Source organism: Carcharhinus amblyrhynchos, chromosome 15, assembly GCF_965287045.1.
Source record: "Carcharhinus amblyrhynchos chromosome 15, sCarAmb.v2.hapA, whole genome shotgun sequence".
NCBI classification, from domain to species: Eukaryota; Metazoa; Chordata; class Chondrichthyes; order Carcharhiniformes; family Carcharhinidae; genus Carcharhinus; species Carcharhinus amblyrhynchos.
In genome coordinates, this window is record NC_137338.1 from 27,557,709 (window position 1) to 27,584,346 (window position 26,638).

General features: G+C 43.3%; 1 protein-coding gene across 1 annotated transcript; it reads right to left on the bottom strand.

Annotated features, from left to right (window-relative positions):
* Positions 1 to 14,693: 14,693 nt before the first annotated feature.
* LOC145352940 (potassium voltage-gated channel subfamily E member 2-like) lies at positions 14,694 to 22,340 on the bottom strand. Its single transcript, XM_080203246.1, has 3 exons — positions 20,983 to 22,340; positions 18,091 to 18,211; positions 14,694 to 15,254 (listed from the first exon to the last, which is right to left on the bottom strand). Exons 2-3 carry the CDS (start codon positions 18,105 to 18,107, stop codon positions 14,846 to 14,848), a joined length of 426 nt encoding a protein of 141 aa, XP_080059372.1. The 5' UTR covers positions 18,108 to 18,211; positions 20,983 to 22,340; the 3' UTR covers positions 14,694 to 14,845.
* Positions 22,341 to 26,638: the final 4,298 nt, after the last annotated feature.

The following is a 26,638-nucleotide window of genomic DNA, read 5'->3' on the forward strand; positions in this document are numbered from 1 at the left end:
TTAACACCACTGTGAAAATCCCCCAGTTGCAACACTCTGGCGCAGTGTTCAGATACACTGAGGGAGAATTTAGTATGACCGATGCACCTAATCAGCACGTTTTTCAGACTGCGGGAGGAAACTGGAGCACCCACAAATCACAGGAAGAACATGCAGATTCCACATAGACAGTGGCCCAAGCTGGGAATTGAACCTGGACCCCTGGCACCGTGAGGCAGCAGTGTTAACCACTGTGCCACCCCACAAACACAAGTAAAGGGAATCGCCTGCAACATGACCTTTGGTGAGTGATAAGGGGATAATACACTTAATGGTTTGAAAGTTCCAAGATTGTGAATGGAGCATCAAATCCACAGTGACCTCTGAGCAATGTCATGGCAGTTCATAGAGATACACATGTGGGCTCTCTTCCCAGATTGAAGTGACAGGTTGCATGCCACTCTTAGAATACCCTCACCAGTGGCAATATGGAAGTCAATGACACACTCTTTATATTTGGCATTCCGCAAAGTACGTTTGAGCAGGAATTTGAGTTGTAATTTCATTTCGAGAAACAAACACAAGTTTGAGCACAGAATGATTGCGAATTGCATCCAAAACAGAAACTCTAGCCTGTTAAACTAATCACTGAAGAACGTTCAAGGGGAAAAAAAACCAAAGCTCTCGCACTTGCTATTTAATTCTTCAAGACAGGTCCTTATACAAACTCAGCTCTGCCCAAGTTCCTGTAATTACTTGGAATGAAATGGGAAGCTATGAATTAAAATGTATGTGCAAAGCAAGTGGTTCTCTGGCTAAGTAGAAGTCTAAGGATAAACACTAAAGAAAGCAAATGAGATAAAGATTTTTGCTTTGTATAGATATTGGATGCTGTTGAACCCAGAGAGACACATACCTTTTGTCCCATGTCCTGACTCATAAGGATTGTCCTTTCAGGAATTTATTGCCTGCAGTAACTTGGAAACTCACAATCAGATAGACAAATTTATGGAAACTTGCTGTTTTAATAAACAGAAGTACATCACTGTGCCTTTGTTAACAACTGCATCTCTGTTTATGTTAACAGTGCTAAGTGGTAAGAACACCACACCCTATAAGGTACAAAAGATAAAACCATTCAAAATAGGAAAATAATTCTTCCAATGAATGAACGATGTTAATGGGTCCAGTTCCCCCAGGGGTTTTTGTTTTAGTTCACCATTAATACATTCACATAAATTCCTGTTTTGTGCTGCGTGTGTGGCACGGTGATTAGCACTGCTGCCTCACAGCGCCAGGGACCTGGGTTCAATTCCTTGCTTGGGTCACTCTCTATGTGGATTCTGCACCTTCTCCCCATGTCTGTGTGGGTTTCCTCCCACAGTCTGAAAGATGTGCTGGTTAGGTGTACTGGCCATGCTAAATTCTCCCTCAATGTACCATACAAGCATCAGAGTGTGGCGACTAGGGAATTTTCACAGTAACTTCATTGCAGTATTAATATAAGCCTAATTGTTGCACTAATAAATAAACTTCAATATCATCTTTTAGCTTAGGTTTAAAACCTATATTCAAATATTCCTTGCAAATGTTTCGAGACAATTACAGTTTAAACACTATTAAAAGATTTTGAAGCATTAAACTGCACAGTAAAAACTGCAACAGAGTGTTGCAAAATACATAGGGTGAGCCAGCATTCCCACCTTATTTAAAACACACCCTGATGACCAAGAGAATGAGACAAAATCCCCCAAGCAATTCACAAGCAAGAGGTGGAGAATAGCTCAGGAGCAGTAGCTAACTGTGGTGAATGCCTCATCTGTTGCACAAATGCAGTGTTAATTTATTCCAAACTTCTCGCATAATTAAGGACCCCATGCAGCTTGGACATTCTGTCTTTCACCTTCTTCTGTAGGGAAAAAGATACAAAAGTCTGACGTCACATGCCAATCAACTCAAGAACAGCTTCTTCTCTGTTGCTGTCAGAATAAAAAGTCTGACAACACCAAGTTTAAGTCCAACCGATTTATTTGATAGTAAACTCACAAGCTTTCGGGGTTGGTCCCTTCGTCAGGTGAGGCCAGAACTCTCCATTCACCTGACGAAGGGACCAACCCCGAAAGCTTGTGAGTTTACTATCAAATAAATCGGTTGGATTTAAACCTAGTGTTGTCAGACTTTTTACTGTGTTTACCCCAGTCCAACGCCGGCATATCCACATCATGACTGCTGTCAGAATGGACTTACCTTGTATTAAGTTGATCTTTCTCTACACCCTAGCAATGACTGTAACACTACATTCTGCACTCTCTTGTTTCCTTCTCTATGAACGGTATGTTTTGTCTGTATGGCGCACAGGAAACAATACTTTTCACTGTATGCTAATACATGTGACAATAATACATCAAATCACTTGGGGGCTACATTTCCATTTTGTTCCCAATTGAGGGACGGATGACCAAATTTCAGAAAGATAACTTTATACAATTTCCAGACTCCCCAGCGTCAAATCTGGAGGGTACCCCAAAAATTGCTCTGGGGATTCCCACCTAAGGGTTTACATGGTAATTGTCCAGAAGTGCAAACCTCCTCTGGACAATTTAAATCGCTAACTTTGGATGGTTCTGCCATCTGTTGGTGTCATGCTAGTAGTTACACTGAAAACAAATTACAAAAAATAAAACACACACAAACACATAGACACACACACTCACTCACTCTGTGTGGAGTTTGCACATTCTCCTTGTGTCTGCATGGGTTTCCTCCGGGTGCTCCGGCTTCCTCCCACAGTCCAAAGATGTGCGGGTTAGGTTGAGTGGCCATACTAAGACATTGTCCCTTAATGTCCTAAGATGTGTAGGTTAGAGGGATTAATGGGTAAAATATGTAGGGATATGGGAGTAGGGCCTGGGTGGGATTGTGGTTGGTGCAGACTCAATGGGCCGAAAGGCCTCTTTCTGTACAGTAGGGTTTCTATGATTTCTAAAACCTTTTCTAACATCAGCATAGCGAGTTTAAGCACCCAGGCCCATCCCTGCATGAGACTCTTTCCAACACCCCAAATCGCAGGCCCAATTCTCATCCCCAATCCCCCAATCTGACGGGGACCCCACCCCCCAACCCGTTTCCTGATCCACCTGGGATCCCCCCAACCCAACACCCAACTTGACTGGAACCAACCTCCCCCCCCAACCTGATCCCCAATCATAATAAAAATGATTGTTAGAGTATGAGAGGGTCAGAATGTATGATTCCAGCTCACTCCCAGTTTCAGGGTCCTTACTTGCTCACCCTCACACATTTTGTGAATGGATGTGGGTGTGAATATGTCTTGGTGTTTGAGTCTGAGTGAGAAACCTAAGACTGGGAGTAATGCTGACACAAGCTCACACTCTCTCTCTCACACACAAACACACACACACACACACACACACACACTCTCTGTCTCTCCCAAAAGACACACACATACACATACACACACAGACACACACACTCTCTGTCTCTCCCAAAAGACACACACATACACATACACACACAGGCACACACACTCTCTGTCTCTCCCAAAAGACACACACATACACATACACACACAGACACACACACCCATTCACATACACTTACATGCACACATGGCTGAAAGGAAGGGCAGTGGACAGGCAGTGGCAAGGAATGAGTAGGCGAACTCTGGAACTTTTAAAATCCTATTTGGTGCAAGAGTGGACACGGAAATGTGGCCAAACCATGTCTTATAATGGAAATTAGAGATAGTATTAGATTCAAAGAAGAAACATACAAATTGGCAAGAGCATGAAACAGGCCTAAGGATTTGGAGCAGTTTAAAATTCAGTAAAGGCAAACCAAGGGATTGATTAAAGAAAGGGAAAATAGAGTATGAAAGTAAGCTAATGGGAAACATAAAAAACTGAAGGTAAGAGGTGCTATAGGTATATAAAGAGAAAATGATTGATAAAAACTGATATAGGCCCCTTACAGTCAGAAACAGGAGAATTCATAACAGGGAATAAAGAAATGACCAAGGAACTAAGTTCATACTTTGCTCCTGTCTTCACAAAGGAAGGCTTGAGTAGTGTATCAGAAGTTCTGAGAAACATAAGTTTTAGTGAGGAGCTGGAGGAAATCAGTATTAGTGGAGAAATAGTTTGGGGAAAATTAATGGAATTGAAGGTGAATGATGATCCCAGGGCCTGATGATCTACATCCCCGAGTACTTAACAAAGTCACTCTGGATAGTCCGCACAATTGGTGGTCATTTTTCAAAATTCTTTGGGCTCTGGACTGGTTCCTACAGATGGGAGGGTCGCTAATATAAGGCCACTATTCAAAAAGAAAGATAGAGAGAAAACAGGAGCCTACCGTCAGTATTGGGGAAGTTTCTACAATCATGAGTTCTATCTAAGAGGAGTGAATGAGAAAGGATTTGCAACATTCTACATTTGGATCTTGTATGCTTTTTAATGGACGAGATTTCACAACTCAGCATGTAGAAAACGGTGGTATAATCAGACAAAGTCAGCATAGATTCACAAAGGGGAAATCATGCATGACAAAGCTATTGTAATTTTTTGAGGATATAACTAGTAGAGTTGACCAAGGAGAACTGGTGGATGTGGTTTATTTAAATTTTCAGAAGGCTTTCGGCAAGGTGTCATATAGCAGACTACAATGTAAAGTCAAAGCGCATGGGATTACGGGTGGTGTCTTGTGATGGATAGAAAGCTGGTTTAGCAGACAGGAAACAAAGATTTGATATAAATGGGTGGTTTTCCAATTAGAAGGCAGTTATTAGTGGAGTATCACAGGGATCTGTGCTAGGACCCCAACTGCTCACATTATGTATTAATGATTTGGACAAGGGAATTAACTATATTATCTCCAAAATTGAAGAAGATATAAAGTTGGGTGGGAGGGTGAGCTGTGAGGATTTTGCAGAGATGCTCCAGTGTGATTTGGAGAGGCTGAGTGAAAGGACATATGCACGGCCAGTGCAGTATAATGAGGATAAATGTGAGGAAATCCACTTCAGTAGCAAAATTAGGAAGGTATTGAGAGAGGTGGATACTCAGCGAGACCTTGGTGCCCTTGTGTGTCAGTCGCTGAACTGATTGCAAACAGTAAAGAAGGCAAATAGTGAAAGGATTTGAGAATAGCAAAAAGGATGTTTTATTACAATTGTATAAGGCGCTATTTGTAAGATGAGGTAAATCCACCTTAATGGACATTAATACAATATGTGGGAATACAAACAAAACTGGCTGAAATCCAGACAAACTTAAAATTCTGTATTTCAAAACACATGGACTTAAAATGGCTGCAAACGAGAGAACAAGACATTGACAGACAAAGAGATACACAGCTTTATCAAATCCATCTAGGAGATGCTTGAGCAGACAAAGGACAATGAGTCACGGCAAAAGTCAACCAGCAAAGAAAGAAATTCAACAAATATTTGCCAGCAAAGATCCAGGACACAAGGAACTGCATTTTCAAGCCCAATCCCAGACTGAAGGCCTGGGTTGCACAACAAAGATTTTTATACGTACCTGACCACACGATCAAGGTGTGTGTCCCTTGAAAGCAAGACAGCCCTGACCTTTTCTTAAAGATAGCACTGCCTCTTTGACCCCAGGTCTAGAGTCCCCGGAAATCCGCAATTCGGGAATTGTATAAAATTGTGTAAACCTAAAAATATCCATTTTGTCGTCATAGTTTCTTCCTTCCACAGCACAGTAACTGGTTATGTCTACATATTAGCAGGTTTGATTAATTTCATTCCTTCCTGAATAAAATTTGTGCTTTTGTGTCACCCAGTCGTCTCTCTTTCCATTCTAGTGGATCACAGCGCTAGAACATAATTCCAAAGTCTAGAACCATAGGATTCGGGCGCCTTGAAAATGCTCACGCAAGTAAGTTCACTGGTCAGGTATAAACAGTGGCTCACTTTCTCTCTCTCCTGCAAAATCATCCCAGTGTGACACTCCACCACTTCCTCCACCTGCAGGAGAGGCACACATGTCCAAGAGTGGTAGTGAAGACCACCGCATGTGGAGTAAAAGACCCCCTGCACAGTGAGGCCACATCTGCAGGATTGTGTGGACTTTTGGTGTCCTTATCTGAGGAAGGATGTCCTTGCTATGGAGGCAGTGCAGCAAAGGTTTACCAGGCTGATTCTTGGGATGGTGGGACTGTCAAATGAGGAGAGATTAAATTGGTTGGGATTATAGTCATTGGAGTTTGAAAGAGTGAGAGGGATCTCATAGAAACTTAATTCCAACAGGATTAGGCAGAGTAGATTCCAAAAGAATGTTCCTGATGGTGGGGGAGTCCAGAACACACATAGTTGAGGATAAGGGGTTAATCTTTTAGTACTGAGGTGAGGAGAAGTTTCTTCATCCAGAGAGTGGTGAATGTGTGGAATTCATTACCACAGAAAGTAGTTGAGGCCAAAACGTTGTCTGATTTCAAGAAGAAATTTGATATAGCTCGTAGGGCTAAAGGGATCATGGGATATGGGGGAAAGGGGGATCAGGATATTGAATTTGATGATCGGCAACCTTTGGGAATAGGAATAGATCATCCTATAATTTATTGGAAAATTTCAATCCAGCTCCGATGAACATTCTAGGGGAAAGTTAGGACCATATGGTTAATAATTGTAGTTTGCTTGCTTTCTTTTGGAGATGTTTGTATCCTTCCCATGAACCTTTTACGTTAACTGCCTTTGATAGGCTGGCCACTGTCCAAGTCATCTAGACCACGCAGAACGAGATAAGCAAATATCATCAGATAGACGCAACTTGACCTTTCAATGTGATTATGTAGAAGTCCAAGAACGGCTAAATGGAATGTGTTGCATATTATTGGGAAACGCCTGTTTGTGTGTGTGTATGTGTGTGTGTGTGTGTGTGTGTATCTGTGTGTGCATATCTGTGTGTGCATGTGTGTGTGTTGTTACATATGAAGTAACAGACATATGGGTATTCATGATAAATCTGCAGAGCAGCAAGACACAGACATGCTTATCTGTTTGATGACACTACAAGATGAATTGGTTAATGTGGCCAGCAGAGCGAGACATGTTAAATCAACAGGTAAATGACACATAAAGAAATCAACTTCCAAACAATCCGGATGGAGTGAAACACATTGATATCTGTTAGAGGGCCATATCTGGATTACAAAATAGAGTTTCACAACACCAGGTTAAAGTCCAGCAGGTTTATTTGGAACCACAAGCTTTCAGAGCGCTGTTCCTTCATCAGCTGAAAGCTTGTGATTCCAAATAAACCTGTTGGACTTCAACCCAGTGTTATGAGACTTCTTACTCTGCCCAGCCATGTAAGCTTGAAGCTGAAAGAGGACACACATTAATGCCATCTGAGCTTTAAGATAATGGCTCTCTCAATCAGATACAGTAAATAGTGCAAATTCATGAACGGGCTGAAGGCCACCATGTTCTGTCTGAAAAGTTCCCAATCTACCTTAGCTTATTCTGGTAGGGTAAGGTGACTCAGAGATTTTAGCGACAGGTGAAACTAGCCATTTCACACTGCTGTTACACAGCAGCAGTGGCCACTCACCACTAACAGGATGTTCTGACAAGACAAAAATAAATCCTGCCTACCACACAAATGAAAAATGTGCTCCGTGAATTTCAATACCGGTGTGATGTCAAGTATATAGGTTATACACTCCAAAAACTGGTGGATCATATCAAATAGCAGAGTAACTAGGGAGAGAGAAGGATTAACTAGGCCATCTAAGTGCAGATCCACAAGAGATGGGTGAATCCTAAATGAATATTTCTCATCAGTATTTACTGTTGAGAAAGACATGGATGCTAGGGAACTTGGGGAAATAAATAGTGATGTCTGGAGGAGTGTACACATTACAGAGAAGGATGTGCTGAAAATCTTAAAGTACATCAAGATAGATAAATCCATAGAACCAGATGAACTGTATCCCAGGATGTTGTGGGAGGCTAGGGAGGAAATTGTGGGGTCCCCTAGCAGAGATACTTGAATCATCCACAGCCACAGGTGAGATGTCTGAAGATTGGAGGGTGGCAAATGTTGTGCCTTTGTTTAAGAATGGCTTCAAGGAAAAACCTGGGAACTACAGGCCGGTGAGCCTAATGTCTGACGTGGATAAGTTGTGAGAAGGTATTCTGAGAGACAGGATCTACAGGCACTTAGAGAAGCAAGGACTAATTAGAAACTTTCAGCATGGCTTTGTGAGTAGAAAATCATGTCTCACGAATTTGATTGAATTTTTTGAAGGGGCAACTAAGAAAACAGATGAGGGCAGTGCAATCAATGTTGCCTACATGGACTTTAGCATGGCCTGTGACAAGGTAGATTGTTGCATCAAGTTAAAAGTTTATTTATTAGTCACAAGTATGGCTTACATTAATGTTGCAGTGAAGTTATTGTGAAATTTCCCTAGTCGCCACACTCTAGTGCCTGTTGGGCCAATGCACCTAACCAGCATGTCTTTCAGAATGTGGGAGGAAACTGGAGCACCCAGAGTAAACCCACGCAGACACAGGGAGAATGTGCAAACTCCACACGAACAGTGACCCAAGCTGGGAATCGAACATGGGTCCATGGCACTGCAGTGGCAGCAGTGCTAACCACTGTGCCAATATGCCAAGGTTAAATCTCATGGGAAGAGGTAGCCAATTTGATACAAAATTAGCTTGATGACAGAAGGCAGAGGGTGATTGTAGATGGTTGTTTTTCAAACTGGAGGCCTGTGACTAGTGGTGTGTTCAGGGGTCAGCGATGGATCCACTGTTATTTGAAATTTATATTAATGATTTGGATGAGAATGTAGAAGGCATGGTTAGTAAGTTTGCAGCTGACACCAAGATTGGTGGCATAGTGGATAGTGAATAAGAAAATAGATGATTATAGAAAGGATATTATTAAACTAGAAAGAGTGCAGCAGAGATTTACTAGGATGTTCCTGGGACTTGATGGTTTGAATTATAAGGAGAGGCTGAATAGATTGGGACTTCTTCCCTGAAGTGTAGGAGATTTAGGGGTGATCTTATAGAGGTCTATTATGAGGGGCATAGATAAGTAGATAGTCAGCATCTTTCCCCAAAGATAGGGGAGTTGAAACCAGAAGTCATAGGTTTAAGGTGAGAGAGGAGAGGTACAAAACGGTCCAGAGGGGCAATTTTTTCACACAGAGGGTGGTGAATGGCTGAAATGAGCTGACAGATAATAGTAGAGTGGGTACAATTTTGTCTTTTAAAAATCATTTAGACGACAACATGGGTTAGAGTGGTATAGAGGGATATGGTCCAAACACAGCCAATTGGGAACAACTTAATGATAAAAAAATTGGGTGGCATGGACAAGTTGGGCCAAAGGGCCTGCTTCCATGCTATAAACCTCTATGGCTCAATGTTTCTTCAGCTATTTGCGCAGAGTACTGACTCTACTCAACCAGCTCCCACTCATAAAAGTCAGAATATAACGTCTAATATTGGATGTGATCCCATGACTGGGTAGCACTTACTGAATAATCCCGAATCTGCCAAGAATTATACTAATAACCAATTTAAGATTATATAATATTGGGTGTGCACAGCTCCCTTTCAATTAAACAAAAACTTGGAGGACAAATGTTCCCTGGCACATTCCCCATGACAATGCTTTGGCCAATCAACTTTCCAACTAATTGGCACTCTTTTCCTAATGTGATATAAATTGGTGTTCCCTTGAAATTTGATATTCTTGTATTTGTCCTAATGAGTGCAAGACTTCAGCAAAAGTCTCTCTTTTCACCAGTGCTCAAGTTCAGTGCTAACCAAATGACTGTGATAAAATAATCTTGGTCCATATCTAGAGCAACTGGTGAATCTTTTACACATCTCAGCACCCGCCTGCTCAAAAATGACCTGGGGGTAAAAATCAGGGCTGTATGCAGACTACAGCCGGAACTCTGCCACCTCACCCACCACTGATTCGGCGCAGGTGAGGGTCTGACAACAGAAATCTCCCTTGACTTCAGGCAGGAATTTCCAGTCTCACCCAAGCGAGGCTGTAAAACCCTACCCCACTTGTTGGCCATTATGCAGAAGGCCTTAACTCAATAGTGTTCTTTCTTCAGAACTTTCCTCTAACTGTCACATTACTTTCATCCTTCGCTGTGTTTAATTATGCATATCTGCGCTATGTTTAATTTTTCATGTGCAATTCTTTACACAGCAACCCCTGTCTAACTAAGTTAAGGTCACAGATCCAACTGAAAGCTTCACATATGAACTGTGGGCCAAAGCACTGTGTATAATTATCAAATGGATTTGTGTATTACTCTCAAGGAACTTTCAAAGTGACACATCAGGCTCAAGACCTTGGTAACAGTGTTTGTTGCAGTAAGTCAATGAATAACCCAGTTGCACAATTGACTGGTTGACATTGTAAAATTTATTTGGGCACCATGCTGACATTTTGACTCCTTATCTTGGTGCTGTGCACAAATACAAAAACAAAACTCCAGTGAGACTTTGACATGGGCTCCACAGCAGCTTTAACTATTTCATGCTATTAAAAATTTCTTTTGAACCTGTGCTTTAATGATTGCAAAACAGTGCAATGGTACAAATCAATCAAGCAAGGAGACTGTGAAGCATAAGATTCTTGCAGAATGAAAGACTTCCCTTTAAAAGAAGCCTGAGTAGAGAAAGTTCAATTTAGAATTGAGCATTTCGCTATCGGCTCATTGATTTATATGGCACTATTATTCAAACTTCTTTTGCTGCATCCCTATGAACTGAAGTGATCTTGCACCCTTTTATCCTGTGCACTGACTACATCATTCATCTCTAGAATAATTGCACTACTATTTTTAAAATTTACTGCACTTTATGGTAATCTAAAGGTGATTCTAGGTACAAACACATAGCTCTGGAATTATTTTATGAGTAATTCCTAGTAGTCGTCCTTTTCCTTATTCATTCACACGCCGTGGACATGGCTGGGTAGGACATCTTTTATTGTCCCTGCATAACTGCCCTTGAGGAGATGATATTGTGCCACCTTTTTGAACTAGGTGGCTTGCTAGGCCATGTCAGTAGGCAAGAGAGTCCAACATATTGCTGCAGGTCTGGAGTCAAGTGTAGGCTCGACCAGATAAGCACAGTGGGTTCTTTTCCTGATGGACATTAGAGAACGAGATGGATTTTTCTGACAACTCAGAAGTTTCATGACCACCATTACAGATACTAGCTTTTTATTCTGGGTTTTTATTACATAGAATTTTTGAATCCCTACAGTGTGGAAGGAGGCTGTTCAGCTCATCGAGCTTGCCCCAACAACAATCTCAACCAGGCCCTATTCCCATAACTCCTCACTATTTATCCTGCTAATCCCCTGACACTAGGGTTAATTTAGCATGGCTAATCAACCTAACCCACACACCTTTGGACTGCGGAAAGAAACCAGGGCACCCGGAGGAAGCCCACACAGGCAAGGAGACAACGTGCAAACTCCACACAATGACCTGAGGCCAGAATTGAACCTGGGTCCCTGGCGCTATGAGGCAGCAGTGCTAACCACTGTGCCGCCCAAATCACTTTAATTGATTTATTTTTTATTCACTCAGGGGATCTGAGCAATCCCTAATTGCCCTCCATTTCAGTGGGTTTTCTTAAGAGTCAACCACGTTGCTGTGGATCTGGAGCCATATGTAAGCCAGACCAGGTAAGGGTGACAGATTTCCTCCCCTAAAGTACTTCAGTGAACCAGGTGGGGTTTTTTTTAATGACAATCATTTCATGGTCATCTTTAAAACTTTAATTCCAGATTCATATCATTGCATTCAAATTACACCATCTGCTGTGGACTCTGGAACTTGTCCTGGGTCTCTGGATTATTAGTCCAGTGACAACACCACTGCTCCACTGCCTCCCCTTAAATGTTCCAATTGCTATGGCAGGATTTCAATCCATGTCCCTTACTTATTAACTCCCCAGAAGTATAAAGCAGTAAAATAAATGAACAGTAAAACTGGTTCAAATTGGTCTTGCGTATCTTAAAATAGAACTCCAGCAACGCTGGTATCCATGTTACGAGCAACACGATGGCACAGTGGTTAGTATTGCTGTCTCACAGCGCCAGGGACCTGGATTCAATTCCCGACTTGGACCACTGTCTGTGTGGAGCACCCTGTCTGCGTGCATTTCCTCCAGGTGCTCTAATTTCTTCCCACAACTTGAAAGATGTGCTGGTTAGGTGTATTGACCCAAACAGGCGCCAGAGTGTGGCGACTAGAGGAATTTCACAGTAACTTTGTTGCAATGTTAATGTGAGCCTTACTTGGGACGAACAAAATAACTTTACTGACTTTTACTGGGATTTGAAAATTTTGAGCTTTTCTTTCTTCCTCTGGGGGTCCAGTAAAATAACCTCTGCACTAGCCAGCCCACTTATTCTGGATTGGGGCATAGCTGGAACTGTTCAAAAGAAGACTATCAATCTCTCAGTCTTGAACTCTCCCCACCAGATTTCAGCTTTAAGACAAATAATTGGAGGCAACATTGGAAACAGACTCACTTTTTAAAAAGTCCTTTTCGGGACGTTGACATCGCTGGCTACGGCAGCATTATTGCCCATCTCTAAGTGGTGGTGAGCTGCCTTCTTGAACTGCTGCAGTCCATGTAATGTAGGTATGCCCACCGTGCTGTTAGGGAGGGAATTCCAGGCTTTTGAGCCAGTGGTAGTGAAGGAACGGTGATATATTTCCAAGTCAAGTGAGTGACTTGGAGGGGAATTTCCAGGAGGTGGTGTTCCCATGTATCTGTTGCCTTGTCCTTCTAGATGGAAGTGGTTGTGAGTTTGCAAGTTTCTGCTTAAAGTGGCCTGGGAAGTAGCAGAGACCGGAAACCTTACAGCCTTTAAAAAATACTTGGATGAGCACTTGAAGTATCATAGCATTCAAGGATCTGGGACAAGTTCAGGAAAATGGGATTAGCGTGCCTTAGTGGTAGTTATTGTCAATGCAGACTCAATGGGCCGAATGGCCTTTTTTGCGCTGTATGACTCTATGGGCAGGGTTTTACACTCTTGCTTGAATGAGACAAGAAATTACCGCCCGAGATCAGTGGAGATTTCCCATGCCGGACTCTTACCCAGTCCGATTCTGTGGTGGGCAATGTGGTACATTTCCGGCATGTAACTATGACTATCAGGAGCTTTACCTGGCGGGAACTGGGTGGCGGGACAGTTAATGACAGCTTCTTCATCAGTCAGACTTACCTAGTGCTGAACCGTGAGCTTGAAGAGACATTTAGGGCCCTATTTTACCATTTTGATTCTAAGTGCTGGGCGGACTTGAAACTGGGTGTGTTTCAGATGCTAATTTTAGACCCGTTCTCAGGCGCCCCCATACGCACTCTGCCTGCAAAAATATCAGCGATTCCGAATCGTGCTGCACAAGCCTGTGGGCGGGGCTTAACACGTCCGAATTCCTGCAGTTCCAATTGGAGTCTCTAACTGCGCACACGCAGAGAAAAATGATAGAATGTGACTCCCCTCCCACATTGCTCCCTGGCTGGAAAATGCATTCCTCTGGCCCCTACAGACATTGCCCCAACCCCCACAACATTACTAACCCCCTTACCCTCCCAGCCCCTTTGCCACCCAGACTGATCACGGGTCCGTCCCCCCTTCCCCCGACTGATCACAGGCAGAGTAGCAGCAGAACCCCACCCCCCCGCCAATCTCAAGCAGAGAGCTGTCGGACACTCGGCATCTACCTCCTCAGTAGCTGGAATGCCCAAATCGGATGGGCGACTGCAGTGGTAAAGGGGGAAGTGCTGGTAAGGTTGGGCATGAAGCACTATTAAGTCAATTTAAATGCATGGTCCCCATTGCGGTCCCCATTGCAGCCATTTTTGGGCCTTGGTAAAGGAGGAACTGGCGTGGAGGCGGGCGTGGATCACACCACTCCCCTCACGCCCGACTTTACCAAATTTTCATACCCGAAAATGGGCACAATGTGATGGTAAACTCGGGCCCTTTCAGGTTTCCTTGTAGGTCCAGAGGTGTAGGAATTCACTTCCAGGCCTCACAAGTAGGCCTTAGTCCTACCTTACTCCAGGCTGTCCCCCACCACCACTAGCTGAACTGCATTCAGAGGCCACCTCAGCACCTACATGAGATCCACCTGCAGCCTCCTCTTGCTAAACTCCCTCTCAGGCTTCTGACAGTATTTGAACTGGTCAGGAAGAACATTCATGGTGGTGAGGACCAACCCTTATCAGCTGAGCCTCTGCACTCCAGGCTTCCCATGTTCACTGCACACTTTAGGGTCTGTGTAAGCCGTACTTATCTTTCACTCACCCCCACACACCCTAAGTTATTAAAACAGTCTTGGAAATTCTCCTAGAAGGAGACTACAGAGTTTTCCCTCTATGATATTATGACTGGGGCAGTGAAGCCCTTTCTCCCATTGCCTGTGCAGCTCTCCTTCAATAATATTACAGGATCATATTCATGGTCACACTTTCTGGGTGTGGCAGCGGGCGTGGGGAGGGGGGGTGGTTCTACCCTCAATTTCCATTACATGACTGCCTCTAGCTGTCTGCTTTTTAAATGATAAATAATGCGGAGGGCTGTAAGTCAAGCTCAGGCCCCATTTATGATGGTTTAATATGTAATTGAGGTGTGGCAGTTCACATGAGAGAAGAGATTTGAAGAGATTTTATTTGAATGGAAAGGCTCAAATTGCGGAAACAAATAGACAAAAGAGCCCATCATCATTTCTCGTATTTTAGTTCCTCTTGCCATTGTCGGAGGGGTTATTCCTTCATCGAGTGGCATCTTGCTGCAAGCCATCATCTGCCCTGGATTGTCACAGTCTCATCTTGATCTGACAGACTTTGGAGAGCCTTAACCACATTCTCATTGATGTAGAAGTTGGAAAAATCTGAATTTTGCCCCTGGAATTTCCTTTCACCATTCACGATGTAGGTGTGGTAGGGGTCTTCTGTGTGCTCCTGTCTTCTTGATCTCACAGTGCTGGCCAGCATTGTAATAATAATGAAGGTGAAGATACCAAACATTACCAGGATGTACAAATAAGCAAACAGAAACTCTTCCTCCTGGAGCGTTTTATTCAAGGCCGCTGCCTGCTTTTTTTGAGCCATGTAGTCTTTGTAAAACTGGATGAAAAGCTTCTCAAACGTGAGGGTTAGGTTCAACAGCTCAGCACTGTCCGTGTTGACAGCTTCCATTGCACCAGTTCTATTGGGAGAGAAATTGAGAAGGAATTCAGGTTAGTAATACAGCTCCCTTCCCTTTGTTTCCTTTATGCTGGGTGGGATTTTATGGCCTCACTGGTCCCAAAACCACAAAATTCCTCCCGAGATCAATGGACATTTCTATTGTCCACCCCTCGCTTGCTCCGATTCCACGGCAAGCGGGGTGGTAAAATTCCAACCGCAATCTTTTCCCAGTAACCGTATGGCACAGAAGGACACCATTGCCTCCCAACATATTTTCTCTCTTGCCTTCACACCATTTTTCTCCAGCAAGAACAAATTCTCAGCCTTGACCTCGTCTTGTGATGACAGTGACTCTGCAGTGCACTGACTTGCTTCATGCAAATGGTGGGCAGAAATTTCCTCTCTCCCCCTCCCCACCCCTGCCGTGGGAGTCATAGCGACTGGGACACAGACCATGCAAAGGTCCCTTGATCTCAGGCAAGATTTTCTGATCTTGGGGCGAGCATAACCAGAAGATCCCACCAGGTTTTTTCCATCATTATGTGGAAACTATACCCAGATAAGCAGCATGATGTTACATACATCCAGCAGTGTCCTAATCGGTATCCAGTTCTATAAACTCAAAGGCAGGCAGGTTTGTAACCAGGAAACTGGCAGATTTCATACAAGTGAATAAGGTACTTGGTGCAATGCATTTATCTACACCATGCTATATTAACACGTTTTACAATTATGCATCACAGCCTTGGGGGTATTATCTGCCTGGTTCATGCTCTGTAACTACAAATCAGAAAGAAGGGGCATATTTTTTATTCAGCGCTTCCATCTCGCTGTGGAGGCTTCAAGCCAATTCAAATCCAGCAGCCTGCTCTGAAAACTCTGCTCACATTTTGTCAGCTGTGGCAGGTTCCACCACAGCGGCTGAGATAATACATAGCATTTTAAAACAATCACCAACTGTGATAGCCCTCATGAGGTCCACGGGGAACCACTGATTGACCTCCCTACGAGGCTCATTGAGTATGAGTTCCCCTGGTAACAGGCAGTGGCTTGCCCAGCTGGAACTCACTGCCCAAGCATTTTATAAGGCAGGCCTAGGACTGGGCCTGCTGAATTGTAGACCCAGGCAGGGACTAGTGTGTGTACACCACGGTAGTGGTTTATTTTGCAATTCCGTAATAAACTATGTTCCTTTCCAGTCGGATTCACTGAGTCATTATGCCAATATTCCAAATGAAATAACATTCTAAAAAAAATGCCACTTCACACTTTCTCCCATACTAACGGATCCTTTAAAATATTCTAGAATTTGTGTCCGCATCTTCACCAAAAATTAATCAGTTCTTCTTTGCCTCCTTTCCCTTTCCGGCCACTAAGTTCTTTGAGATCTGTCCATTCGGTTCAGAGGTAACTTGTTTTTAAACAGACTGACAAATGGGCAAAATATGACCTCTGACCTGCTTCACTGGCAGAGATAATAATTTATATAAAAAACAGAGTTGAGATGAGAAGAAATAGAGTGTACTCTTGTGATCTGGAGTGCAATGGGGAAGTAGAAAATTCAGGAAAAACCTCTTTACTCAGCGAGTGGAAAGCAGGGGAATGGGACACATCGCAAACATCACTCTCTCTACCACCAACGCTCAGTAGCAGCAGTATGTACTATCTACAAGATGCACTGCAGCAATTCACCAAAAATCCTTAGACAGCACCTTCCAAATCCACAACCACTTCCATCTAGAAGGACAAGGGCAGCAGTCACATGAGAACACCAACACCTGAAAGTTCCCTTCCAAACGACCCACCATCCTGACTTGCAAATATGTCACCATTTTCTCGCAATCATTGAGTCAAAATCCTGGAATTCCCTCCCTTATAGCATTGTGGGTCAACCCACAGCATGTGGATTGAAGCGATTCAAGAAGACAACTCATCACCACCTTCTCAAGGGAAACTAGAGGTGGGCAATAAATGCTGGCCAGCCATGAATAATTTTTTTTAAAAAGCTCGATATCTCTCTCAAAGGACTGGCATTGGCACAAAGGGGGCTGGACAGCTTCTTCCTATGCTGGATGTTTGTACAACAACTAAAGGAGTAGAAGCACTGATGCCAATCCCAAGTACATGGGTGGTACAGTGGTTAGCACTGCTGCCTCATAGCGCTAGGAACCCGGGTTCAATTCCCGGCTTGGGTCACTGGCTGTGCAAAGTCTGCATGTCCTCCCTGTGTCTGAGTGGGTTTCCTCCAGGCCCTCCTGTTTCCTCCCACAGTCCGAAAGACGTGTTGGTTAGGTACATTAGCCATGCTAAATCTCCATCAGTGTACCTGAACAGGCAACAGAGAGTGGCAACAAGGGGATTTACACAGTAACTTCATTGCAGTGTTAATGTAAGCCTACTTATGACAAATAAATAAACTAAACTAAACTAATGTTGTCTTCCTGACATGAGTAGACAGTCTTATTGTGATGTGAACCATGCACCCAGCTCAGCAGAATATGGCGATTGGAGCATGGTTATACAATATAAATTATATGTGTAAGATCAAACATACAGCAGATCTTCAGCAGTCAGTCATGAACTGTGGGGATGTGAGTGGGGTGGCATTGACCCTACATCTACTGGAATTTGAGGCGTGACTGTATGCAACTGTAAAATTAACAAGTGGAGAATTGCAATATTCAGAACGTTCAGGATAGTTTCCCCACCTCATGGAAACAGATGCTAATGTTATTTTTCTGACGATGGCTCTGATTGGAATGAGTGTTGGCGAGGGGTGTTCCTAGTTGTGTAACTCAGCATAACGCAGCACAGTTTAGTTATCCACAGAGCCATTGGGAAAGGCCATCACTTACATTTCTTCAATTGCCATGCGGTCCTAATCTTCCAAAAAGGGTGTTTTGAACACTAACGCAATGTTGCCATCATGAAGGATCCTTTCTGGCGATATTATTCCCTCTTTTTAAGAATCCACCTCTACAGAACAAGCAAAGCGAAACAGCAATTGAGAACATATGAATTAGCAGCAGGAGTAGGTTACTCAGCCCTTCAAGCCTACTCTGCCACTCAGTAAGATAATGGCTGATCTGATCAACCCCACATTCCCACCTACCCCTGATAATCTTTCACCCCCTTTATATCTATTTAGCTCAGTCTTAAACATATTCAAAGACACTGGGTTGGAATTTTCCTGGTCTCTCCCCCGGCAGGATCTTCTGGCTCTGCTAAAGGTAATGGACTTCTCAATATCCCACCAAATTTTCCAGTCCTGATCCCACAGTGATGGAGCCAGAACATTCTGCCTTCACCGCCTTTTGAGGGAGTGAATTCCAAAAACTCTGAATGAACAATAATTTTCCTCATCTCTGTCCTTGAGAGGTAACTCCTTATTTTTAGACAGTGGCCCCTTGTCCTAGATTCTCCCACATGAGGAACACACTGACACTGTCAATATCCCCTTGAGACTGGGGCCTCGAGTTATAGTGTATGAATGAAAAATAAATGTTTCAAATAAATTGTGTGTGAGTGGGGGAAGGAATATCGAGGAGAGAGGACTTAGAGTCATTGAGTTGAAGGTTAGGGTATTCTATTAACATCAGGGTGACCTGCTGGAACACTCTTGCCCCTGTGCTTTCAAACCCCCACCAACAATAATCTGGGATGATACTTCAGTGCGATATTGAAGGAGTGCTGCCCTGTTACAAGTTTCAGATTAATTGTTAAATTGAGGCTGTATCTTCTCTCTTGAGTGGATGTAACAGATTCCCCAGCACAGTTTGAAGGGCCACAGAGGAGTTCTCCTTATATCCCATCTCTCTGGTATGGTTCAAGCTAAATAAGGAATGTCAGGGTACTTGGCTCTGTGCTGTTTGTGAGACCCTGAAATATACAAATTAGAGGGCACTTCCACCTACATTACAACAATAACCCCACTTCACAGGCTGCAGAATGGAGTGTCCTGATGTCAGGAAAGGTGCTTTAGAAACAAAAGTTGTCTCTTTATACAGCATTCTGATTAACGTGTGACACATGGCCTATCCCTGAACTACAAAAAAACACAATGTTCCCCCTTCGGGTAACATGTCCTAAGGGGGCATTGGGGACCTCGGTCTTCCATTGGATTGGCCTATGGTTATGCTTTGCAAAGTATTGTAATGGTTTGCCATTGTTTCCTGCAGTATAGCTACAGGAAATTCTCCTGCTCTTACTGCCTATCATCAGACCAGTTGGAAGCATTTGCAGACTGATAATCAATCTATTAGGCCACAGAACAAACACACATTCCATGTTCTTCAAGTTCTGAACTAGGGTTTGAAGGTAAGAATGCTACATGCTGTGCCCTAAGAAGTAAAAGTTTATTTATTAGTCACAAATAGGCTTACATTCACACTGCAATGAAGTTACTGTGAAAATCCCCTAGTCGTACACTCTGGCCCCTGCTCAGGTACACTGAGGGAGAATTTAGCATGGCCAATGCACCTAACCTGCGCATCTTTGGGCTGTGGGAGGAAACCAGAGCACCTGGAGGAAACCCACACAGACACAAGGAGAACATGCAGATTCCGCACAGACAGTGACCCAAGTCAGGAATCAAACACGGGTCCCTGGCGCTGTGAAGCAACAGTGCTAACCACTGTGCCACCGTGCCACCCCACCCTCCCTATAATCTCCCTATGCAATGCTATGTATAACAAAACACAATTTTCTAATTTAGGATTTATCCATCAATGAAATAGTCTTCTTTCTTCCTTCCCACACCTAGCGGTGCACAAGGCAGATTTTCCCATATTGAGTGTTTTCCCTCGAAAGTCGATAGTTTGAGGAGCACCGCTCCATATCAAACGTGGCTGATCAGGAGTCTCTCCTGCTTTTACCGCCAGACATCCAAGAGTGGTGGAAGGATTTTACAGGTTGACACTCAACCTACTTGGTCTCATTATGAATGTATTTCCCTTGGCCATTGAGTATTGGATTGGGATTCAAACCTGGCTCAGAAGCAGGGACACTGCCCACTGCACCTCAGGACCTCATTATGTAATGCTGTGTATAACAAAACACGATTTTCTAATTTTGAATTTACCCACCAGTGAAACAGTAGCACTAAAAAACAATTTGCAACCTCCATGTACAAGGAGTTCCATATGCTAAATTGCTCCTTAGCTTTAAGGGATTGGAAGGGTAAATACATGGGGTTATGGGGATAGAACCTTGTGGGATTGTGGTTGGTGCATACTCAATGGGCTGAATGGCCTTCTTCTGCACTGTAGGGATTCTATGGATCCTAGAGAAGATGAATCGGGCAGCAGGAAATATAAACATCGATAGAACTTCATTCTCTGGGCTTCACTGCCTGAGTTTGAGGGCTAGATATGGTCCACAGACACTGGTTTGAAGATAAGATAATTCTTTCCGAAATCATACTACTTCAATAACAGCACAGATATTTTGCCCCAAATAATAAAATGTTAATACAGTCAATGCTTATATACTTGCATTATAATCTGGTAAAACATCTTGTTTGCTAAGCAGGTTTATAATGGTTGAACAGTCAGATTACTGATTCAGAGGTTTTTTGTATCTTATATTTTGATAGCTAAATTCATAAAACAATTCCTTCTAGAAATATTAAGTAATAGACTTACAACTAACAACAAATGTAATGAAAGCTACAACAGACAATGGCCGCACTTGACTTCAAATGTACCAAATCTTTTTGATATAGAATATCTATTATACTGTACACTCACCAGTTTTCAAGCTGTTTCTTGTAAAGTAACCATGAAGACCTGAATGTTTAACAGCTGGAGTGACATCGAATTTGCTAGGCACTGTGGTATATAAGTGAGCTGTTCCACCAAGCGACCTTGAATGAAAAGGAATGATAAGCCCGTTTATAAACAGATGAAAAATTTCTTACTGCATTATAAACATATCTTAGTTATATCTAATCTGCTGCTCACTGGATAATTAATTATTACATAAGCTCGAAAACAAGGCTGACGTGCTACTGAGGAATGTTGGCCAAAGAGGCCCCAGCCTCTGGTTTCTTAGTAAGGGAAGCTGTTGACCTCAGAATTGCTTCACTAAGGAGAGGCAAAACCTCATCCAGAGTTCCCATTGGTGCATGCACCTAGTGTCATGGGAATGTCCCTGGGCTAGTAATAGAAGTGAATGCTCTGGGGACCTGGGTTCAAATCTCAACATAGCGGGTGGATGTTCAGTGAATGGATAAATCTTGAATTAAAAGCTAATCTTTGATAACAGTGACTTTGGAAGTGTCATCATTTGCTGTAAAAACCCATCTGGTTCACTAACGTCCCACTAGGGAAGGAAATCTACCATCTTTACCTGGCCTGGCCTATATGTGACTGCAGATCCACAGTGATGTGATTTCCTCTGAAATAACCTAGCAAACCACTCGGCTTGAGAGCAATTAGGAACGGGCAACAAATGCTGGCCTTATTAATGACACCCACTTCCCATGAAAGGTCATCTGCAAATCTATTTCTTCTACCAAAATGGTTTACTTCACATTTTTCCACATTATATTCCATCTGCCAGGTTCTTGTCCACTCATTAAGTCTACCCAGATCCCCCTGTTTATATCTTTCTCACAACACGTATTCCCACCTAGCTTTGAATTATCTACAGACTTGGAAATATTACAGTTGGCCTCCAAATCGTTGCTATTTACTGTGTACAGCAAGGGGCCCAAGTACCGATCCTTGTTCCCTGTTAGCAGAACCCCTGCCCGTTTATTGCCTCCTCTCCCCATGTGCTTTTATTTTGCTCATTATCTCTGAAATTCTTACACAATTAGTCTCAAATCACTATCTTTTTCCTGGGCCCAGTAAGACTTTTACTTTTGAGTTTTTACATAGAATTAAAAGATAATCATTATTAGTCCGGGTGCCTGGATTACTAAGTCCAGTAATGTAACCATTACACTAGCTGTGTAGGGGCAACACGGTGGTACAGTGGTTAATACTGCTGCCTCATAATGTCAGGGACCTGCATTCTATTCCTGGCTTGGTTCACTGTCTGTGCGGAATCTGCACATTCTTCCCATGTCTGCGTGGGTTTCCTCTGGAAGCTCCGGTTTTCTCCCACAGTCTGAAAGACATGCTGGTTAGGTGCATTAGCCGTGCTAAATTCTCCCTCAGTGTGCCCAAACAGGCGCCAGAGTGCGCAGACTCGGGGATTTTCATAGTAACTTTATTGCAGCGTCAGTGTAAGCCTACTTGCAACACTAATAAATAAACTAAACTAAATTAGTTAAATATTACAGAACCATTTGAATAGTGGGAGGATTGAAGCCATTGTTTTCAGTCCCTGCACCAAGCTATAGATACCAGCTCCACTCTGGCAGCAGTCTGAGACTAAACATTCTGTTCACAACCTTGTCACACCTGACCCAAGATGTGATTCTGACTTCAAATTTGTGCCATTACTAAGACCATCTCTGTAACATCCCCTGATTCTGCCCATCTCACCTCATCTGTTGCTGAAACACCCAATACCTTTAGATTTAATCATCTCAGGTCACCGCTAGGTGGTCTCACACTTTCTTCCCTGTGTAAACTTGATACATAGAAAGTAGGAACAGCAGCGGGCAATCCAGCCCTTCAAACATGCTACACCAATCAATATGATTGTGGCTAATGCCATATTCCCACTCTCACCTCATATCCTCTGATGCCATTAAAATCTAAAAGAATTCCACCTCTTTCTTGATTCTATATTCTCTGATAGATAGTGCATGGTGGTACAATGGTTAGCACTACTACTTCACAGCACCGGGGATCTAGTTTCAATTCCAGCCTTGGGGGACTGTCTGTTTGGAGTTTGCAGGTTCTGCTCATGTCTGCGTGCGTTTCCTCTGGGTGCTCCAGTTTCCTCACACAGTCCAAAGATGTGCAGGTTAGATGGATTGGTCATGTGTAGGTTAGGGAGATTAGTGGGTTAAATAGTGGGGCTGCAGGGATAAAGCAGTGGGGCGGGGGGGTGCCTGTGTAAGATGGTTTGCCAGAGAGTTAGTGCAGACCCAAATGGGCCAAATGGCCTCCTCTGCACTGTAGGGATTCTACGATTTGGTCTCTACAGCCTTTCGTGGTAGACAATTTCACAGGTTTGCTACCTTCCGAGTGAAGAAATGGTTCCTCATCTCAGTCCTAAATGATCCATTAATATCCTCCGACTTTGATCCATGGTTCTAGATTCCCCAACCAGGGAAAACGTCCTCCCTGCATCCAGTGTGTCCGGTCCTGTTAGAAAGTGATACATTTCAATCAGATCACCTCTCATTCTTCTAAATTCTAGTGAACAAAGGCCTAGTCGCACCAATCCCTCCTCATAGGACATTCCTGCCAATCCCAGTATCAGACTAATGAACTGCTGTGCTGTCCTCTGGTTTCTTAGAGGAACCAACTAGAGAGGAGGTTATATTGTATTGTGTAACATGTCAGGATTGATTAATGGCTTCTGAGTAAATACACCCCTTGGCAGCAGTGATGACAACGTGATTGAATTTTACATCTAGTTTGAAAGAGAGAAGAGTGGTTCCAAGACTAGTATTTTGAATTTAAATAAGCTGAGATAGCTGAAACGAACTGGGATACAAGGCTGGAGGTTAGGTCAATAGAACAGTTACAGGCACTTAAGGGACTATTTCAGAACACTCAGAATATTCTTACTATAAAGCAACATTCCATGGGGAGGATTCACCATCCATGATTAACTAAAGAAGCCTAGGAAGTGTTAAACTTAAGGAAATAGCATCTAACTGCACAAAGATGAGTGGCAAGTCAGATGATCCGTCAGAACAGAAATAACAGCAAAATGTGACTAAAATATTAATCAGGAGAAAGAAAGAGTATGAGGGGAAGCTAGTTAGTTATGTAAAAATGGATTGTTAGAGTTTCTACAGATCTTTAAAAAAGAAAATAGTAAGTAAAGTGAGTGTTTATTTATTAATGTCACGAGCAGGCTTAGATTAACACTGCAATGAAGTTACTGTGAAAATCCCCTAGTCGCCACTGTCCGGCCCCTGTTCGGATACACTGAAGGAGAATGGCCAATACACTTAACCAGCACGTCTTTGGACTGTAGGAGGAAACTGGAGCATCCAGAGGAAACCCTGCAGACATGGGGAGAACATGCACACCCTGAACAGCCAGTGATACAAGCCAGGAATCGAACCATGGTCCCTGATATTGTGTGGCAGCAGTGCTAACTACTGTGCCACCCTGAAAAGGGTGTGAGGGAGTGAGAATAGAGAGTTAATAGTAGATAATAAGTAAACGATGGATGAAATAGAAACATAGGAGGTAAGAACGAGCGGAGGCCATTTGGCCCTTCAAACCTGCTCCATTATTCATTACGACCATAGCTGATCGGCAAACTCAATGGCCTAATCCCCATAAATTTTGATCTCATACGCCCCAAAAGCTATATCAAGCCGCTTCTTGAAGACATTCAATGTTTTGGCATCAACTACTTCCTGTGGTGATGAATTCTGCAAATATTTGTGGGACAAATGGAAACAAATCGCAGAACAAATATTTTGCTTCTGTCTTCACTTTAGCCATACAGGAAATATTCCAGTAATTGCTGTAAATTGGGAGATGGAGAGGAGAGAGGAGCCTGGTGAAATTGTAACCACTAGGAGAACGGTACTGAGCAAACTGATGGAGATATATGCTGACAAGTCTCCAGGCGCAGGTGGACTTTACCCTAGGTGGCAAATGAGGTAGTAGATGTGTTGGTGTTAATTTTCCAAAATTACTAGATTTTGCAAAAGGTTCCATCAGACTGCAGAGGAGTAAATAGAACCCAAGGTAGGGAGGCAGAAAGCAGCGAATTATAGGCAAGTTAGCTTGATGTCTGTCATGGGGAAGGCATTAAAATCAATCATCAAAGAGCAGAGTACTTAGAAGACTCAGGGTAATTACAGAGAGTTAGCGTGGTTTTATGAAAGGGGAATCATGCTGAACCTAATTCATTTGAGTTCTTTAGAAGGAATAACATGTACAATGGAAGGTATAGATGTACTTAGTGTACCTGGATTTCCAGAAAGCATTTGATAAGGTGCCAGTCTGAACGGTCTTGACAAGGTGAAAGTAGAAAGGATGTTTCTTCTGGTAGGTGAGTACAGAACTGTTGGGCACTATTTAAAAATCAGTGATCGCCTTTATAGATTAGAGATAAGGAGAATTTTTTTTCTCTCTCTGAAGGTTGTGTGACCTTGGAACTGCCTGTCTCAGAGGCAGTGGAAGTGGGGTCACTAAATATTTTTAAGGTGGCTATGGATAGAATTGTATCAGGTAAAGGAATCGCTGAATAAATCCTCACAGTGCCAGGGACCCAGGTTCGATTCCCAGCTTGGGACACTATCTATGTGGGGTTTACACACTCTCCCCGTGTCTGCATGGGTTTCTTCCCCCATCCAAAGATGTGCAGATTAGGTGGATTGGCCATGCTAAATTGCCCCTTAGAGTCAGGGGACTAACTGGGGGAAATGCATGGGATTATGGGGATAGGGCCTAGGTGGGATTGTGGTCAGTACAGACTCCATGGACGGAATGGCCTCCTCCTGCACTGTGGGGTTCTATGATTCTCTGAATCAAAGGTTATTGGGGATAGATGTGGAGCTTTAAACACAAACAGATCTGCCAAGATCTTATCGAACATTAGGGCAAATTTGAGTGGCCGAATGGTCTACTTCTGATCCTATTTCCAATGTTTGTTGAGTTCCCCTGACAAGCTACATTTTCCACTCTTCCTCTTCCAACTGCAGGGTGCTCAGTATGAAGTGCTCCCTCTAGTGGTACAGTTAAGAGCCAGCAACACTAATATTTAACAAGCTGAGGCCAGGTGTGGAATCTTGCCGACATTTGTCTAAACATGGTTAAGTCCATTTCTGAGTCCTCACCCCGCTGGTGTCTGAGATCCACCAGCCTGCACAATCTTCCCGATGGCAGCCTCCAGGAGCACTGCCCTCCGAGGGTGGTGAGGTGAGTTGCACAAGTAGTGAGAGGGCCCATGGGAGCACCCAAGATTCTGGGTGACCAACTGTCCCACCTGGAGAGTGTTCACTCAATAGAGTTTAAAATGCAGGGAGATTGGATTTTGCCAATAATATAGCCTGGCAGTCCAGTGCAGTGCTGAGGGAATGCTGCTATGTCAAAGGATGAAACAGATTAAATGTCTGCCCACTCAGCTGCACATAATAGATTCTAGGGCATCATTTAAAAGAACAGACATATTCTCCTTGGTGGCCTGGTCAATATTTATTCCTCAATAATCTCTCCCTCAATGTCAGTAAAACAAAGGAGATAGTCATCGCCTTTGGGAAGTGCAGTGGAGGACATGCTTCTGTTTGCACCTATTGGCATGAAGTGGAAA